This window comes from Somniosus microcephalus, chromosome 21 (genome assembly GCF_052327205.1).
Source record: "Somniosus microcephalus isolate GS21.2 chromosome 21, FLI_Smic_1.0, whole genome shotgun sequence".
NCBI classification, from domain to species: Eukaryota; Metazoa; Chordata; class Chondrichthyes; order Squaliformes; family Somniosidae; genus Somniosus; species Somniosus microcephalus.
Genome location: NC_141007.1, coordinates 11695223 through 11717390, shown reverse-complemented (window position 1 = coordinate 11717390; position 22168 = coordinate 11695223). Strand labels below are relative to the sequence as shown.

At 41.8% G+C, this 22168-nt stretch overlaps 1 protein-coding gene across 1 annotated transcript in view; it reads right to left on the bottom strand.

The window, feature by feature from the left end:
- Window positions 1-22168, bottom strand: part of LOC147102600 (protein unc-13 homolog D-like) — an 81222-nt gene that overhangs the window by 49326 nt on the left and 9728 nt on the right. The window contains exon 4 of the mRNA XM_085963255.1: window positions 3132-3183. Coding sequence (XP_085819381.1) covers window positions 3132-3183 — 52 coding nt within the window. The remainder of the gene's footprint in view (window positions 1-3131; window positions 3184-22168) is intronic.

Sequence of the window (22168 nt, the reverse complement as noted above, 5' to 3'; positions counted from 1 at the left end):
ACATTCAGGTAGTGGAAGCCCTTTCTGTTGTGGGGGTTGACCCTTGCAAATTGATGTGAGTGTTCTAACACTTTATTCGTCCGACTCTGGCCTCTTGTCCACCCCCCGCCCCCCCCCCCCCCCCAACCCCTTGACAGTGTGCCTTCAACCATCTAGATCTCACACTCTGGAATTCCCTCCCTAAATTCCACCCACTTCTACACCTCCATCTTCTCCTTAAGACCCTCCTTAAAATACACCTTGACGTAAGAAAACTACTAGGCACTTGGTCTAAGCGTTAAACAAAGTTTTACAACATGGAGGTCTAGTTGTGTCCTTCACTAGTTCCTGTTAAAGAATGTCCTGTGCAAGCTGGGCCCGTGCCCGAGTATTTATACTCTCCCTGGACAGCGCCACCCGCAGGCCGCTCAGTATTATTTCATAAGTCTTTCTTTCATGAATGACTGATTCATGTCACACCTCTTTAACCAAGTTCCCATTCTTAATACCGCCTTTTTTGGCTCGGCATCCATTTCTGTCTAATCACACCTCTGTGAAGCGCCTTGGGATGTTTTTCTACGTTAACGGCGTTGCACAACTGCAAGTTGTTGTTCCGGAGATGCTCTCACTGTGGGGGGAGTGGGAAGTCAAAATCTCTTGCTGATCACACATCCCCAGAGGCAGGCAGAAGGCTTAAAGCAAAAATCGCTCCAAAAAGTCATTCCCAGCTCCGAGAATCACTACTCAAACTCTCAGGCTGAGAAACCCCTAATTACTGTCTCAGCTGATCCTGGCAATAGGTGTGCTTTATATCTCTCGTTCATCTTTACCCCCAGTGAATTGCAACCATATAACTCGGAAATGATGGGCTGCAGGCCATGACCCTAGCCCTACCTTCATTTTAATGTACAGTATGTAAATCAGGTGCAGGGGGATTTGGCAGGTGGATAGCGAGAAGGACCAAATTGAATTTGAAGATTTGTGCGCTTCATTTGTGGGGTGAATTGAGTAATAGACAACATTGTTGGGTCTGTGATCACAATACTCCTTCGTGTACAGATGTGAACTTTAAACTATTTGTGCGTTTGTTGATAAAATGGTGAGACCAGAGTGTGCGAGTGTTTTTGGTCGTTGTGCTTTACTCCCTTGTTTACTGAATGGTGGAAAATATTTGTTAAGTAAATATACCCATCATGTAAAGTTCATTTACCTGTATTGTATGAGTACTAAAATTAGTGGCTTAAACAGCGTCGCCGTAGCCACATCTGTGGCTGGTCAGTGATTTTTTCACAGAAATTTCACAGAAACCCCACAGTGCAGATAGAGGCCATTTCGGCCCATCGAGCCTGCACCGACACATATCCCACCCGATCCCCCCCTATCCCCGTAACCCCACGTATTTAATCCCCCTAACACTAAGGGTCAATTTATCATAGCCAATCATCCTAACCCGCACATCTTTGGACTGTGGGAGGAAACCGGAGCACCCGGAGGAAACCCACGCAAACACGGGGAGAATGTGCAAACTCCACACAGACAGTCACCCGAGGCCGGATTCGAACCCGGGTCCCTGGCGCTGTGAGGCAACAGTGCTAACCACTATGCCACCGTGCTGTTGGACCACTATGTCACCGTGTTCTATTGGACAACACTGGTCTAGTGTGTAGAAAGGTGTCTCTGTAAATGGAGGAAAGGGCATCTCCAGGCAACTCAGCCCTTATCCTTCGACAGGGCAGAGAGAGAGAAGGTTACAGAAGATAAAATTGTACAGCTGTACTAGCCAGATTCAGGCCAATGTGAGAGTGCCGCCTAGCTTCCCTGTTATCGAGGGAGGTGAGATTTAAGCCAGCTGGTCCAGATACAGTTACAACAACAACAACTTGTATTTATATAGCACCTTTAACGTAGTAAAACGTCCCAGGGCGCTGCACAGGAGTATTTTTTAAGACAAAAAATTTGACACCAATCCACATAAGGATAAATTAGGACAGGTGACCAAAAGCTTACTCAAAGAGGTAGGTTTTAAGGAGCGTCTTAAAGGAGGAAAGAGAGGTAGCGAGGCGGACAGATTTAGGGAGGGAATTCCAGAGCTTAGGGCCTAGGCAACAGAAGGCACGGCCACCAAAGGTTGAGCGATTATAATCAGGGATGCTCAAGAGGGCAGAATTAGAGGAGCGCAGATATCTCGGCGGGGGTGGAGCGGAGGGGGGTTGTGGGGCTGAAGGAGATTACAGAGATAGGAAGGGGCGAGGCCATGGAGGAATTTGAAAACAAGGATGAGAATTTTGAACGACCGGTGCGGATTGTGAATATACCCAGGAGCAGAGGATTCATCAGGAATGGATAGCACCTCCACAGACAGAGGGTCATCACACTGACATCCCTTGAAGGTCCACCACTGTCCTAGAGGAAGCCGAGGCAACCAGCTCAACCTTGCCAGGATGAAGTTGCATAAGTTCTCAAAACATTACAAACTACAAGCATATAGACCTTAATCTATTCCGTAGACTGACTATCTGATGCAGTTAATCTGCTGGCTATCTAAGGAGTCTAATCCTAAAATTAATCTCACCAATTTATATCAATCTCAGACAATAATCTTAATTATCAAATTTATAATTGGCAAGCCCGCTAATGGTGATTATGACCGTGACAGAACCGCAATGCCTTTGTAGCCTCCGTTAGTCTTTCCATAATTTAACCCTTTCTACAAAACAATTTGCGTAGTCATTCTTTAAATTCAATCGCTACTAATTATGATCAGCAATTGTTAGTCCATGACTATATCAATGATTTGGCAAAAAATCATTCACTCAGTGGCTTGTGCAGGTCCTAATGGGAGGTTAGTAGTGTAAAGTATAAATGAATCTGAACTGGTTGATGTAAGAGTGTTCACCTAACCAAATTTAGTCATTATTATTTCTCATACATAGATTGGGTGGTAATCCCAAAACGGTTCCTTGATGAAAAGTTAAGTGAGGGGTCAAGAATTCATCTAGTGCCTTTGATAAATATTCTTGTTAGGGTACCAATCCAAGTGTTCCTATATTCTCTCGTGGCCCCTGAAAAAGACCATTATCACAGATGCAAACGGCCTTATTTACTACCTGGGATGGGTGGGCAGGTGTTGGCTTGACTGAATTCATTCTTACCAATTCCTGGAGCTGCATGTAGGTGATGTTGAAGAGATTCACTTTCACAGTGCTATGAATAGACAGAAAGAACAGTCAGTAGAATTTAAGCACAGCTGCGGGTCGGAATGAGGTCACAAGAAAATCCATTTCATTTCTGTTCACAATTCTAACTTTTTCAGCATTGCATTTCTTAGGTTTCATGGAGAGCACTGTCGAGTTAATTACACGAGAGCACTGTCGAGTTAATTACACGAGAGCACTGTCGAGTTAATTACACGAGAGCACTGTCGAGTTAATTACACGAGAGCACTGTCGAGTTAATTACACGAGAGCACTGTCGAGTTAATTACACGAGAGCACTGTCGAGTTAATTACACGAGAGCACTGTCGAGTTAATTACACGAGAGCACTGTCGAGTTAATTACACGAGAGCACTGTCGAGTTAATTACACGAGAGCACTATCGAGTTAAATACACGAGAGCACTATCGAGTTAATTACACGAGAGCACTATCGAGTTAATTACACGAGAGCACTATCGAGTTAAATACACGAGAGCACTGTCGAGTTAATTACACGAGAGCACTATCGAGTTAAATACATGAGCACTGTCGAGTTAATTACACAAGAGCACTGTCGAGTTAATTACATGAGAGCACTATCGAGTTAAATACACGAGAGCACTATCGAGTTAATTACACGAGAGCACTATCGAGTTAAATACACGAGAGCACTATCGAGTTAAATACACGAGAGCACTATCGAGTTAATTACACGAGAGCACTATCGAGTTAATTACACGAGAGCACTGTCGAGTTAAATACACGAGAGCACTGTCGAGTTAATTACACGAGAGCACTGTCGAGTTAATTACACGAGAGCACTGTCGAGTTAATTACACGAGAGCACTGTCGAGTTAAATACACGAGAGCACTGTCGAGTTAATTACACGAGAGCACTGTCGAGTTAATTACACGAGAGCACTGTCGAGTTAATTACACGAGAGCACTATCGAGTTAATTACACGAGAGCACTATCGAGTTAAATACACGAGAGCACTATCGAGTTAAATACACGAGAGCACTATCGAGTTAATTACACGAGAGCACTATCGAGTTAATTACACGAGAGCACTATCGAGTTAATTACACGAGAGCACTATCGAGTTAAATACACGAGAGCACTATCGAGTTAATTACACGAGAGCACTATCGAGTTAATTACACGAGAGCACTATCGAGTTAATTACACGAGAGCACTATCGAGTTAATTACACGAGAGCACTATCGAGTTAATTACACGAGAGCACTATCGAGTTAAATACACGAGTAGGCACTATCGAGTTAATTACTCGAGATGGCACTATCGAGTTAATTACATGAGACGGCACTATCGATTTAATTACATGAGACGGCACTATCGAGTTAATTACACGAGAGCACTATCGAGTTAATTACATGAGACGGCACTATCGAGTTAATTACACGAAACAGCACTATCGAGTTAATTACACGAGAGCACTATCACGTTAATTACACGAGACGGCACCATTGAGTTAATTACATGAGACAGCACTATCGAGTTAATTACACGAGAGCACTGTCGAGTTAATTACAAGGGACGGCACTATCGAGTTAATTACATGAGACGACACTATCGAGTTAATTACACGAGAGCACTGTCGAGTTAATTACACGAGAGCACTGTCGAGTTAAATACATGAGAGCACTGTCGAGTTAATTACACGAGAGCACTGTCGAGTTAAATACATGAGAGCACTATCGAGTTAATTACACAAGAGCACTGTCGAGTTAATTACATGAGAGCACTCGAGTTAATTACACGAGAGCACTATCGAGTTAATTACACGAGAGCACTATCGAGTTAATTACACGAGAGCACTATCGAGTTAATTACACGAGAGCACTATCGAGTTAAATACACGAGAGCACTATCGAGTTAAATACACGAGAGCACTATCGAGTTAATTACATGAGAGCACTATCGAGTTAATTACACGAGAGCACTATCGAGTTAAATACACGAGAGCACTATCGAGTTAAATACACGAGAGCACTATCGAGTTAATTACACGAGAGCACTATCGAGTTAATTACACGAGAGCACTATCGAGTTAATTACACGAGAGCACTATCGAGTTAAATACACGAGAGCACTATCGAGTTAAATACACGAGAGCACTATCGAGTTAATTACACGAGAGCACCATCGAGTTAAATACACGAGAGCACCGTCGAGTTAATTACACGAGAACACTATCGAGTGAAATACACGAGAGCACTATCGAGTTAATTACACGAGAGCACTATCGAGTTAAATACACGAGAGCACTATCGAGTTAATTACACAAGAGCACTATCGAGTTAAATACACGAGAGCACTATCGAGTTAAATACACGAGTAGGCACTATCGAGTTAATTACTCGAGACGGCACTATCGAGTTAATTACATGAGACGGCACTATCGATTTAATTACATGAGATGGCACTATCGAGTTAATTACACGAGAGCACTATCGAGTTAATTACATGAGACGGCACTATCGAGTTAATTACACGAAACAGCACTATTGAGTTAATTACACGAGAGCACTATCACGTTAATTACACGAGACGGCACCATTGAGTTAATTACATGAGACAGCACTATCGAGTTAATTACACGAGAGCACTATCAAGTTAATTACACAAGACGACACTATCGAGTTAATTACACGAGAGCACTCGAGTTAACTACACGAGACGGCACTATCGAGTTAATTACACGAGACGACACTGTCGAGTTAATTACACGAGATGGCACTATCGAGTTAATAACACGAGAGCACTATCGAGTAAATTACACGAGACGGCACTATCGAGTTAATTACACGAGACAGCACTATCGAGTAAATTACACGAGACGGCACTTTCGAGTTAATTACACGAGACGGCACCATCGAGTTAATTACACGGGAGCACTATCGAGTTAATTACACGAGAGCACTATAGAGTTAATTACATGAGACAGCACTATTGAGTTAATTACACGAGACGGCACTATCGAGTTAATTACACGAAGTGGCACTATCGAGTTAATTACACGGGATGGCACTATCGAGTTCATTACACGAGACGGCACTATCGAGTTAATTACACAAGCTGGCACTATCGAGTTAATTACACGAGACGACACTATCGAGTTAATTACACGAGACAGCACTATCGAGTTAATTACACGAGAGCACTATCAAGTTAATTACACGATAGCACTCGAGTTAATTACACGAGACGGCACTATCGAGTTAATTACACGAGACGACACTGTTGAGTTAATTACACAAGCTGGCACTGTCGAGTTAATTACACGAGACGGCATTATCGAGTTAATTACACGAGACGACACTGTCGAGTTAATTACACGAGCACTATCATGTTAATTACACGAGGTGGCACTGTCGAGTTAATTACACGAGACGGCACTATCAAGTTAATTACACGAGTGCGCTATCGAATTAATTACACGAGAAAGCACTATCAAGTTAATTACACGAGACAGCACTATCGAGTTAATTGCACGAGACGACATTGTCGAGTTAATTACATGAGCGCACTATCAAGTTAATTACACAAGACGGCACTATCGAGTTAATTACACGAGACGGCACTATCGAGTTAATTACACGAGCCAGCACTAAGGCGTTAATTACACGAGATGGCACTATCGAGTTAATTACACGAGACGACACTATGGAGTTAATTACACGAGATGGCACTATCGAGTTAATTACACGAGACGACACTATCGAGTTAATTACACGAGAGCACTGTCGAGTTAATTACACGAGACGGCACTATCGAGTTAATTACACGAGACGGCACTATCGAGTTAATTACATGAGAGCACTATCGAGTTAATTACACGAGAGCACCTTCGAGTTAATTACACGAGACGGCACAATCGAGTTAATTCCATGAGAGCACTATTGAGTTAATTACACGAGAGCACTATCGAGTTAATTACATGAGACGACACTGTCGAGTTAATGCACGAGACGGCACTATCGAGTTAATTACACGAGAGCACTATCGAGTTAATTACACGAGAGCACTATCGAGTTAATTACACGAGCCGACAGTTTCGAGTTAATTACACAAGACGACACTGTCGAGTTAATTACATGAGACGACACTGTCGAGTTAATTAAACGAGCACTATCAAGTTAATTTCACGAGAGCACTGTCGAGTTAATTACACTAGGCAGCACTATCGAGTTAATTACACGAGATGGCACTATCGAGTTAATTACACGAGAGCACTGTCGAGTTAATTACACGAGACAGCGCTATCGAGTTAATTACATGAGAGCATTATAGAGTTAATGACACGAGACAGCACTATCGAGTTAATTGCACGAGACGACACGGTTGAGTTAATTATACGAGAGAACTATCGAGGTAATTACACGAGAGCACTATCGAGTTATTTACACAAGAGCACTATAGAATCAATTACACGAGACAGCACGATCGAGTTAATTACACGAGACGGCATTATCGAGTTAATTACACGAGACGGCACGATCGGGTCCATTACACGAGAGCACTGTCGAGTTAATTACACGAGACAGCAGTATCAAGTTAATTACACGAGACGACACTGTCGAGTTAATTACAGGAGACGGCACTATCGAGTTAATTACACGAGAGCACTATCGAGTTAATTACACGAGACGGCACTATCGAGTTAATTACTCGAGATGGCACTATCGAGTTAATTACATGAGAGCACTGTCGAGTTAATTACACGAGACGGCAGTATCAAGTTAATTACACGAGATGACACTGTCGAGTTAATTACACGAGATGACACTGTCGAGTTAATTACACGAGATGGCACTATCGAGTTAATTACACGAGAGCACTATCGAGTTAATTACATGAGACAGCACTATCGAGTTAATTACATGAGCTGGCACTATCGAGTTAATTACACGAGACGGCACTATCGAGTTAATTACACGAGACGGCGCTATCGGCTTAAATAAACGAGAGCACTATCGAATTAATTACACGAGACAGCACTATCGAGTTAATTACGCGTGACGGCACTATCGAGTTAATTACACGAGAGCACTATCAAGTTAATTACACGAGACGACACTGTCGAGTTAATTACACGAGCTGGCACTATCGAGTTAATTACACGAGAGCACTATCGAGTTAATTACACGAGACGGCACTATCGAGTTAATTACACGAGACGACACTGTCGAGTTAATTACACGAGCACTCGTTAATTACACGAGGTGTCACTATCGAGTTAATTACACGAGACGGCACTATCGAGTTAATTACACGAGACGGCACTATCGAGTTAATTGCACGAGACGGCACTATCGAGTTAATTACACGAGACGGCACTATCGAGTTAATTACACGAGACGGCACTAAGGCGTTAATTACACGAGACGACACTATCGAGTTAATTACACGAGACGACACTATGGAGTTAATTACACGAGACAGCACTATCGAGTTAATTACACAAGATGGCACTATCGAGTTAATTACACGAGACGGCACTATCGAGTTAATTACACGAGAGCACTATCGAGTTAATTACACGAGACGGCACTATCGAGTTAATTACACGAGACGACACTGTCGAGTTAATTACACGAGCACTATCATGTTAATTACACGAGGTGTCACTATCGAGTTAATTACACGAGACGGCACTATCGAGTTAATTGCACGAGACGACATTGTCGAGTTAATTACATGAGCGCACTATCAAGTTAATTACACAAGACGGCACTATCGAGTTAATTACACGAGACGGCACGATCGAGTTAATTACACGAGACGGCACTAAGGCGTTAATTACACGAGACGACACTATCGAGTTAATTACACGAGACGACACTATGGAGTTAATTACACGAGACAGCACTATCGAGTTAATTGCATGAGAGCACTATCAAGTTAATTACACAAGATGGCACTATCGAGTTAATTACACGAGACGGCACTATCGAGTTAATTACATGAGACGGCACTATCGAGTTAATTACACGAGCCAGCACTAAGGCGTTAATTACACGAGATGGCACTATCGAGTTAATTACACGAGACGACACTATGGAGTTAATTACACGAGATGGCACTATCGAGTTAATTACACGAGACGACACTATCGAGTTAATTACACGAGAGCTCTGTCGAGTTAATTACACGAGACGGCACTAGCGAGTTAATTACACGAGACGACACTATCGAGTTAATTACACGAGAGCACTGTCGAGTTAATTACATGAGAGCACTGTCGAGTTAATAACGAGAGCACTATCGAGTTAATTACACGAGAGCACTGTCGAGTTAATTACACGAGACGGCACTATCGAGTTAATTACACGAGACGGCACTATCGAGTTAATTACATGAGAGCACTATCGAGTTAATTACACGAGAGCACCTTCGAGTTAATTACACGAGACGGCACTATCGAGTTAATTGCATGAGAGCACTATTGAGTTAATTACACGAGACGGCACTATCGAGTTAATTACACGAGAGCACTATCGAGTTAATTACACGAGAGCACTATCGAGTTAATTACACGAGACGACAGTTTCGAGTTAATTACACGAGACGACACTGTCGAGTTAATTACACGAGACGACACTGTCGAGTTAATTAAACGAGCACTATCAAGTTAATTACACGAGGTGGCACTATCGAGTTAATTACACGAGACGGCACTATCGAGTTAATTACACGAGATGGCACTATCGAGTTAATTACACGAGACGACACTATGGAGTTAATTACACGAGACGGCACTATCGAGTTAATTACACGAGACGGCACTATCAAGTTAATTACACGAGTGCAGTATCGAGTTAATTACACGAGAAAGCACTATCGAGTTAATTACACGAGACAACACTATCGAGTTAATTACATGAGAGCATTATAGAGTTAATGACACGAGACAGCACTATCGAGTTAATTGCACGAGACAACACGGTTGAGTTAATTATACGAGAGAACTATCGAGGTAATTACACGAGACGGCACTATCAAGTTAGTTACACGAGACGGCACTATCGAGTTAATTACTCGAGATGGCACTATCGAGTTAATTACATGAGAGCACTGTCGAGTTAATTACACGAGACGGCAGTATCAAGTTAATTACACGAGACGACACTGTCGAGTTAATTACACGAGACGACACTGTCGAGTTAATTACACGAGATGGCACTATCGAGTTAATTACACGAGTGCACTATCGAGTTAATTACATGAGACAGCACTATCGAGTTAATTACATGAGCTAGCACTATCGAGTTAATTACACGAGACGGCACTATCGAGTTAATTACACGAGACGGCACTATCGGCTTAAATAGACGAGAGCACTATCGAATTAATTACATTAGACGATACTGTCGAGTTAATTACATGAGTGCACTATCGAGTTAATTACACGAGAAAGCACTATCGAGTTAATTACACGAGAGCACTATCAAGTTAATTACACGAGAGCACTATCGAGGTAATTACACGAGACGGTACTATCAAGTTAATTACATGAGAGCACTATCAAGTTAATTACACGAGAGCACTATCGAGTTAATTACACGAGACGACACTGTCGAGTTAATTACACGAGAGCACTATCGAGTTAATTACACGAGAGCACTATCGAGTTAATTACACGAGAGCAGTATCGAGTTAATTGCACGAGACGACACTGTCGAGGTAATTACACGAGAGCACTATCGAGTTAATTACACGAGACGACACTGTCGAGTTAATTACACGAGTGCACTATCGAGTTAATTACACGAGAGCACTATCGAGTTAATTACACGAGACGACACTATCGAGTTAATTACATGAGACGACACTGTCGAGTTAATTACACGAGATGGCACTATCGAGTTAATTACACAAGAGCACTATCGAGTTAATTACATGAGACAGCACTATCGAGTTAATTACATGAGCTGGCACTATCGAGTTAATTACACGAGACGGCACTCTCGAGTTAATTACACGAGACGACACTATCGGCTTAAATAGACGAGAGCACTATCGAATTAATTACATTAGACGATACTGTCGAGTTAATTACACGAGAAAGCACTATCGAGTTAATTACACGAGACGGCACTATCGAGTTAATTACATGAGAGCACTATCAAGTTAATTACACGAGAGCACTATCGAGTTAATTACACGAGACGACACTGTCGAGTTAATTACACGAGAGTACTATCGAGTTAATTACACGAGACGACACTATCGAGTTAATTACACGAGACGATACTGTCGAGTTAATTACACGAGAAAGCACTATCGAGTTAATTACACGAGACGGCACTATCGAGTTAATTACATGAGAGCACTATCAAGTTAATTACACGAGAGCACTATCGAGTTAATTACACGAGACGACACTGTCGAGTTAATTACACGAGAGTACTATCGAGTTAATTACACGAGACGACACTATCGAGTTAATTACACGAGACGACACTATCGAGTTAATTACACGAGACGACACTGTCGAGTTAATTACACGAGAGCACTATCGAGTTAATTACACGAGAGCACTATCGAGTTAATTACACGAGACGACACTATCGAGTTAATTACACGAGACGACACTGTCGAGTTAATTACACGAGACGGCACTATCGAGTTAATTACACGAGAGCACTATCGAGTTAATTACACGAGAGCACTATCGAGTTAATTACACCAGAGCGCTATCGAGTTAATTACACGAGAGCACTATCGAGTTAATTACACGAGACGACACTGTCGAGTTAATTACACGAGCACTATCATGTTAATTACACGAGGTGGCACTATCGAGTTAATTACACGAGACGGCACTATCGAGTTAATTACACGAGACGGCACTATCGAGTTAATTACACGAGACGGCACTATCGAGTTAATTACACGAGACAGCACTATCGAGTTAATTGCACGAGACGACACTGTCGAGTTAATTACATGAGCGCACTATCAAGTTAATTACACAAGACGGCACTATCGAGTTAATTACACGAGACGGCACTATCGAGTTAATTACACGAGCCAGCACTAAGGCGTTAATTACACGAGACGGCACTATCGAGTTAATTACACGAGATGGCACTATCGAGTTAATTACACGAGACGACACGATCTAGTTAATTACACGAGAGCACTGTCGAGTTAATTACACGAGACGGCACTATCGAGTTAATTACACGAGACGGCACTATCGAGTTAATTACATGAGAGCACTATCGAGTTAATTACACGAGAGCACCTTCGAGTTAATTACACGAGACAGCACTATCGAGTTAATTGCATGAGAGCACTATTGAGTTAATTACACGAGACGGCACTATCGAGTTAATTACACGAGACGACACTGTTGAGTTAATTACATGAGACGACACTGTCGAGTTAATTACATGAGACGGCACTATCGAGTTAATTACACGAGAGCACTATCGAGTTAATTACACGAGGTGGCACTATCGAGTTAATTACACGAGACGGCAATATCGAGTTAATTACACGAGACGGCACTATCGAGTTAATTACACGAGACGGCACTATCAAGTTAATTACACGAGTGCAGTATCGAATTAATTACACGAGAAAGCACTATCGAGTTAATTACATGAGAGCATTATAGAGTTAATGACACGAGACAGCATTATCGAGTTAATTGCACGAGACGACACGGTTGAGTTAATTATACGAGAGAACTATCGAGATAATTACACGAGACAGCACTATCGAGTTAATTACACGAGACGGCACTATCGAGTTAATTACATGAGAGCACTATCAAGTTAATTACACGAGAGCACCTTCGAGTTAATTACACGAGAGCACTATCGAGTTAATTACACGAGACAACACTATCGAGTTAATTACACGACACGACACTGTCGAGTTAATTACACGAGAGCAGTATCGAGTTAATTACACGAGAGCACTATCGAGTTAATTACACGAGAGCACTATCGAGTTAATTACACGAGAGCACTATCGAGTTAATTACACGAGACGGCACTATCGAGTTAATTACACGAGTAGGCACTATCGAGTTAATTACACGAGAGCACTATCGAGTTAATTACATGAGACGGCACTATCGAGTTAATTACACAAAACAGCACTATTGAGTTAATTACACGAGAGCACTATCGCGTTAATTACACGAGACGGCACCATTGAGTTAATTACATGAGACAGCACTATCGAGTTAATTACATGAGAGCACTGTCGAGTTAATTACACGGGACGGCACTATCGAGTTAATTACATGAGACGACACTATCGAGTTAATTACACGAGAGCACTGTCGAGTTAATTACACGAGGCAGCACTCTCAAGTTAATTACATGAGACGGCACTATCGAGTTAATTACACGAGACGACACTATCGAGTTAATTACACGAGAGCACTATCGAGTTAATTACACGAGACGGCACTATCGAGTTAATTACACGAGTAGGCACTATCAAGTTAATTACTCGAGATGGCACTATCGAGTTAATTACATGAGACGGCACTATCGAGTTAATTACACGAGAGCACTATCGCGTAAATTACACGAGACGGCACCATTGAGTTAATTACATGAGACAGCACTATCGAGTTAATTACACGAGAGCACTGTCGAGTTAATTACACGGGACGGCACTATCAAGTTAATTACATGAGACGACACTATCGAGTTAATTACACGAGAGCACTGTCGAGTTAATTACACGACACGGCACTATTGAGTTAATTGCATGAGAGCACTATCGAGTTAATTACACGAGATGTCACTCTCGAGTTAATTACACGAGAGCACTATCGAGTTAATTACACGAGACAGCACTATCGAGTTAATTACACGAGATGACACTGTCGAGTTAATTACACGAGACAGCACTATCGAGATAATTACATGAGACGGCACTATCGAGTTAATTACATGAGACGGCACTATCGAGTTAATAACACGAGAGCACTATCGAGTTAATTACACGAGAGCACTATAGAGTCAATTACATGAGACAGCACTATTGAGTTAATTACACGAGACGACACTATCGGGTTAATTACACGAGTGCACTGTCGAGTTAATTACACGAGCCGACATTGTCGAGTTAATTACACGAGAGCAGTATTGAGTTAATTACACGAGGCGGCACTATCGAATTAATTACACGAGACGGCACTATCGAGTTAATTACACGGGATGGCACTATCGAGTTCATTACACGAGAGCACTATCGAGTTAATTACACGAGGTGGAACTATTGAGTTAATTACATGAGACGACACTGTCGAGTTAATTACACGAGGTGGCACTATCGAGTTAATTACATGAGACGACACTGTCGAGTTAATTACACGAGACGGCACTATCGAGTTAATTACACGAGAGCAGTATTGAGTTAATTACACGAGGCGGCACTATCGAATTAATTACACGAGACGGCACTATCGAGTTAATTACACGAGAGCACTATCGAGTTAATTACACCAGAGCACTATCGAGTTAATTACACGAGAGCACTATCGAGTTAATTACACGAGACGGCACTATCGAGTTAATTACACGAGTAGGCACTATCAAGTTAATTACTCGAGATGGCACTATCGAGTTAATTACATGAGACGGCACTATCGAGTTAATTACATGAGACGGCACTATCGAGTTAATTACACGAGAGCACTATCGAGTTAATTACACGAGAGCACTATCGAGTTAATTACACCAGAGCACTATCGAGTTAATTACACGAGAGCACTCTCGAGTTAATTACACCAGAGCACTATCGAGTTAATTACACGAGAGCACTATCGAGTTAATTACACGAGACGGCACTATCGAGTTAATTACACGAGTAGGCACTATCAAGTTAATTACTCGAGATGGCACTATCGAGTTAATTACATGAGACGGCACTATCGAGTTAATTACACGAGAGCACTATCGAGTTAATTACATGAGACGGCACTATCGAGTTAATTACACGAAACAGCACTATTGAGTTAATTACACGAGAGCACTATCGCGTTAATTACACGAGACGGCACCATTGAGTTAATTACATGAGACAGCACTATCGAGTTAATTACACGAGAGCACGGTCGAGTTAATTACATGAGACGGCACTATCGAGTTAATTACACGAGAGCACTATCGAGTTAATTACATGAGAGCACTATCGAGTTAATTACATGAGACGACACTATCGAGTTAATTACACGAGAGCACTATCGAGTTAATTACACGAGACGGCACTATCGAGTTAATTACACGAGTAGGCACTATCAAGTTAATTACTCGAGATGGCACTATCGAGTTTATTACATGAGACGGCACTATCGAGTTAATTACACGAGAGCACTGTCGAGTTAATTACACGACACGGCACTATTGAGTTAATTGCATGAGAGCACTATCGAGTTAATTACACGAGATGTCACTATCGAGTTAATTACACGAGAGCACTATCGAGTTAATTACACGAGACAGCACTATCGAGTTAATTACACGAGACGACACTGTCGAGTTAATTACACGAGACAGCACTATCGAGTTAATTACATGAGACGGCACTATCGAGTTAATTACATGAGACGGCACTATCGAGTTAATAACACGAGAGCACTATCGAGTTAATTACACGAGAGCACTATAGAGTCAATTACATGAGACAGCACTATTGAGTTAATTACACGAGACGACACTATCGGGTTAATTACACGAGTGCACTGTCGAGTTAATTACACGAGCCGACATTGTCGAGTTAATTACACGAGAGCAGTATTGAGTTAATTACACGAGGCGGCACTATCGAATTAATTACACGAGACGGCACTATCGAGTTAATTACACGGGATGGCACTATCGAGTTCATTACACGAGAGCACTATCGAGTTAATTACATGAGGTGGCACTATCGAGTTAATTACATGAGACGACACTGTCGAGTTAATTACACGAGGTGGCACTATCGAGTTAATTACATGAGACGACACTGTCGAGTTAATTACACGAGACGGCACTATCGAGTTAATTACACGAGAGCAGTATTGAGTTAATTACACGAGGCGGCACTATCGAATTAATTACACGAGACGGCACTATCGAGTTAATTACACGAAGTGGCACTATCGAGTTAATTACACGGAATGGCACTATCGAGTTCATTACACGAGAGCACTATCGAGTTAATTACACAAGCTGGCACTGTCGAGTTAATTACACGAGCTGGCACTATCGAGTTAATTACACGAGACAGCACTATTGAGTTAATTACACGAGACGACACTATCGGGTTAATTACACGAGGTGGCACTATCGAGTTAATTACACGGGATGGCACTATCGAGTTCATTACACGAGAGCACTGTCGAGTTAATTACACGAGGCGGCACTATTGAGTTAATTACACAAGGCGGCACTATCGAATTAATTACACGAGACGGCACTATCGAGTTAATTACACGAGGTGGCACTATCGAGTTAATTACACGGGATGGCACTATCGAGTTCATTACACGAGAGCACTATTGAGTTAATTACACGAGATGGCACTATTGAGTTAATTACACAAGGCGGCACTATCGAATTAATTACACGGGATGGCACTGTCGAGTTCATTACACGAGATGGCACTATTGAGTTAATTACACGAGGTGGCACTATCGAGTTAATTACATGAGACGACACTGTCGAGTTAATTACACGAGGTGGCACTATCGAGTTAATTACATGAGACGACACTGTCGAGTTAATTACACGAGACGGCACTATCGAGTTAATTACACGAGAGCACTATCGAGTTAATTACACGAGAGCACTATCGAGTTAATTACACCAGAGCACTATCGAGTTAATTACACGAGAGCACTATCGAGTTAATTACACGAGACGGCACTATCGAGTTAATTACACGAGTAGGCACTATCAATTTAATTACTCGAGATGGCACTATCGAGTTAATTACATGAGACGGCACTATCGAGTTAATTACATGAGACGGCACTATCGAGTTAATTACACGAGAGCACTATCGAGTTAATTACATGAGACGGCACTATCGAGTTAATTACACGAGAGCACTATTGAGTTAATTACACGATCTGGCAGTATCGAGTTAATTACACGAGACGTCACTATCGAGTTAATTACACGAGATGACACTATCGGGTTAATTACACGAGACGTCACTATCGAGTTAATTACACGAGACAACACTGTCGAGTTAATTACACGAGAGCACTATCGAGTTAATTACACGAGACGACACTGTCGAGTTAATTACACGAGCACTATCAAGGTAATTACACGAGGCGGCACTAACGAGTTAATTACACGAGACGGCACTATCGAGTTCATTACACGATACAGCACTATCAAGTTAATTACACGAGAGCACTATCGAGTTAATTGCACGAGACGACACTATCGATTTAATTGCACGAGACGGCACTATTGAGGTAATTACACGAGACAGCACTATCGAGTTAATTACACAAGAGCACTATCGAGTTAATTGCACGAGACGACACTGTCGAGTTAATTACATGAGACGGCACTATCGAGTTAATTACACAAGACGGCACTATCGAGTTAATTACATGAGAGCACTATCGAGTTAATTACACGAGCGCACTATCGAGTTAATTACACGAGAGCACTATAGAGTCAATTACATGAAACAGCACTATTGAGTTAATTACATGAGACGGCACTATCGAGTTAATTACACAAGACGGCACTATCGAGTTACTTACACGAGAGCACTATCGAGTTAATTACATGAGACAGCACTATCGAGTTAATTACATGAGAGCACTATCGAGTTAATTACACGAGAGCACTATCGAGTTAATTACACGAGAGCACTATAGAGTCAATTACATGAAACAGCACTATTGTGTTAATTACACGAGACGACACTATCGGGTTAATTACACGAGAGCAGTATTGAGTTAATTACACGATGCGGCACTATCGAATTAATTACACGAGACGGCACTATCGAGTTAATTACACGAAGTGGCACTATCGAGTTAATTACACGGAATGGCACTATCGAGTTCATTACACGAGACGGCACTATCGAGTTAATTACACGAAGTGGCACTATCGAGTTAATTACACGGAATGGCACTATCGAGTTCATTACATGAGACGACACTGTCGAGTTAATTACACGAGATGGCACTATCTAGTTAATTACACAAGCTGGCACTGTCGAGTTAATTACACGAGCTGGCACTATCGAGTTAATTACACGAGACAGCACTATTGAGTTAATTACACGAGACTACACTATCGGGTTAATTACACGAGAGCACTATTGAGTTAATTACACGAGGCGGCACTATCGAGTTAATTACACGAGACGGCACTATCGAGTTAATTAAACGAGAGCACTATAGAGTCAATTACACGACAGCACTATCGAGTTAATTACACGAGACGGCACTATTGAGTTTATTGCATGAGAGCACTATCGAGTTAATTACACGAGACGGCACTATCGAGTTAATTACACGAGATGGCACTATCGAGTTAATTACACGAGACGGCACTATCGAGTTAATTACACGAGACGGCACTATCGAGTTAATGACACGAGACGGCACTATCGAGTTAATTACACGAGACGGCACTATTGAGTTTATTGCATGAGAGCACTATCGAGTTAATTACACGAGACGGCACTATCGAGTTAATTACATGAGACGACACTGTCGAGTTAATTACACGAGACGGCACTATCGAGTTAATTACACGAGAGCACTGTCGAGTTAATTACACAAGGCGGCACTATCGAATTAATTACACGAGACGGCACTATCGAGTTAATTACACGAGGTGGCACTATCCAGTTAATTACACGAGAGCACTATCGAGTTAATTGCACGAGAGCACTGTCGAGTTAATTACACGAGAGCACTATCGAGTTAATTACATGAGACGGCACTATCGAGTTAATTACACGATCTGGCAGTATCGAGTTAATTACACGAGACGACACTATCGAGGTAATTACACGAGACGACACTATCGAGGTAATTACACGAGACGACACTATCGAGGTAATTACACGAGACGTCACTATCGAGTTAATTACACGAGATGACTCTATCGGGTTAATTACACGAGACGTCACTATCGAGTTAATTACACGAGACAACACTGTCGTGTTAATTACACGAGAGCACTATCGAGTTAATTAGACGAGACGGCACTGTCGAGTTAATTACACGAGCACTATCAAGTTAATTACATGAGGCGGCACTATCGAGTTAATTACACGAGACGGCACTATCGAGTTAATTACACGAGTAGGCACTATCAAGTTAATTACTCGAGATGGCACTATCGAGTTTATTACATGAGACGGCACTATCGAGTTAATTACACGAGAGCACTGTCGAGTTAATTACACGACACGGCACTATTGAGTTAATTGCATGAGAGCACTATCGAGTTAATTACACGAGATGTCACTATCGAGTTAATTACACGAGAGCACTATCGAGTTAATTACACGAGACAGCACTATCGAGTTAATTACACGAGACGACACTGTCGAGTTAATTACACGAGACAGCACTATCGAGTTAATTACATGAGACGGCACTATCGAGTTAATTACATGAGACGGCACTATCGAGTTAATAACACGAGAGCACTATCGAGTTAATTACACGAGAGCACTATAGAGTCAATTACATGAGACAGCACTATTGAGTTAATTACACGAGACGACACTATCGGGTTAATTACACGAGTGCACTGTCGAGTTAATTACACGAGCCGACATTGTCGAGTTAATTACACGAGAGCAGTATTGAGTTAATTACACGAGGCGGCACTATCGAATTAATTACACGAGACGGCACTATCGAGTTAATTACACGGGATGGCACTATCGAGTTCATTACACGAGAGCACTATCGAGTTAATTACATGAGGTGGCACTATCGAGTTAATTACATGAGACGACACTGTCGAGTTAATTACACGAGGTGGCACTATCGAGTTAATTACATGAGACGACACTGTCGAGTTAATTACACGAGACGGCACTATCGAGTTAATTACACGAGAGCAGTATTGAGTTAATTACACGAGGCGGCACTATCGAATTAATTACACGAGACGGCACTATCGAGTTAATTACACGAAGTGGCACTATCGAGTTAATTACACGGAATGGCACTATCGAGTTCATTACACGAGAGCACTATCGAGTTAATTACACAAGCTGGCACTGTCGAGTTAATTACACGAGCTGGCACTATCGAGTTAATTACACGAGACAGCACTATTGAGTTAATTACACGAGACGACACTATCGGGTTAATTACACGAGGTGGCACTATCGAGTTAATTACACGGGATGGCACTATCGAGTTCATTACACGAGAGCACTGTCGAGTTAATTACACGAGGCGGCACTATTGAGTTAATTACACAAGGCGGCACTATCGAATTAATTACACGAGACGGCACTATCGAGTTAATTACACGAGGTGGCACTATCGAGTTAATTACACGGGATGGCACTATCGAGTTCATTACACGAGAGCACTATTGAGTTAATTACACGAGATGGCACTATTGAGTTAATTACACAAGGCGGCACTATCGAATTAATTACACGGGATGGCACTGTCGAGTTCATTACACGAGATGGCACTATTGAGTTAATTACACGAGGTGGCACTATCGAGTTAATTACATGAGACGACACTGTCGAGTTAATTACACGAGGTGGCACTATCGAGTTAATTACATGAGACGACACTGTCGAGTTAATTACACGAGACGGCACTATCGAGTTAATTACACGAGAGCACTATCGAGTTAATTACACGAGAGCACTATCGAGTTAATTACACCAGAGCACTATCGAGTTAATTACATGAGAGCACTATCGAGTTAATTACACGAGACGGCACTATCGAGTTAATTACACGAGTAGGCACTATCAATTTAATTACTCGAGATGGCACTATCGAGTTAATTACATGAGACGGCACTATCGAGTTAATTACATGAGACGGCACTATCGAGTTAATTACACGAGAGCACTATCGAGTTAATTACATGAGACGGCACTATCGAGTTAATTACACGAGAGCACTATTGAGTTAATTACACGATCTGGCAGTATCGAGTTAATTACACGAGACGACACTATCGAGGTAATTACACAAGACGTCACTATCGAGTTAATTACACGAGATGACACTATCGGGTTAATTACACGAGACGTCACTATCGAGTTAATTACACGAGACAACACTGTCGAGTTAATTACACGAGAGCACTATCGAGTTAATTACACGAGACGACACTGTCGAGTTAATTACACGAGCACTATCAAGGTAATTACACGAGGCGGCACTAACGAGTTAATTACACGAGACGGCACTATCGAGTTCATTACACGATACAGCACTATCAAGTTAATTACACGAGAGCACTATCGAGTTAATTGCACGAGACGACACTATCGATTTAATTGCACGAGACGGCACTATTGAGGTAATTACACGAGACAGCACTATCGAGTTAATTACACAAGAGCACTATCGAGTTAATTGCACGAGACGACACTGTCGAGTTAATTACATGAGACGGCACTATCGAGTTAATTACACAAGACGGCACTATCGAGTTAATTACATGAGAGCACTATCGAGTTAATTACACGAGCGCACTATCGAGTTAATTACACGAGAGCACTATAGAGTCAATTACATGAAACAGCACTATTGAGTTAATTACATGAGACGGCACTATCGAGTTAATTACACAAGACGGCACTATCGAGTTACTTACACGAGAGCACTATCGAGTTAATTACATGAGACAGCACTATCGAGTTAATTACATGAGAGCACTATCGAGTTAATTACACGAGAGCACTATCGAGTTAATTACACGAGAGCACTATAGAGTCAATTACATGAAACAGCACTATTGTGTTAATTAC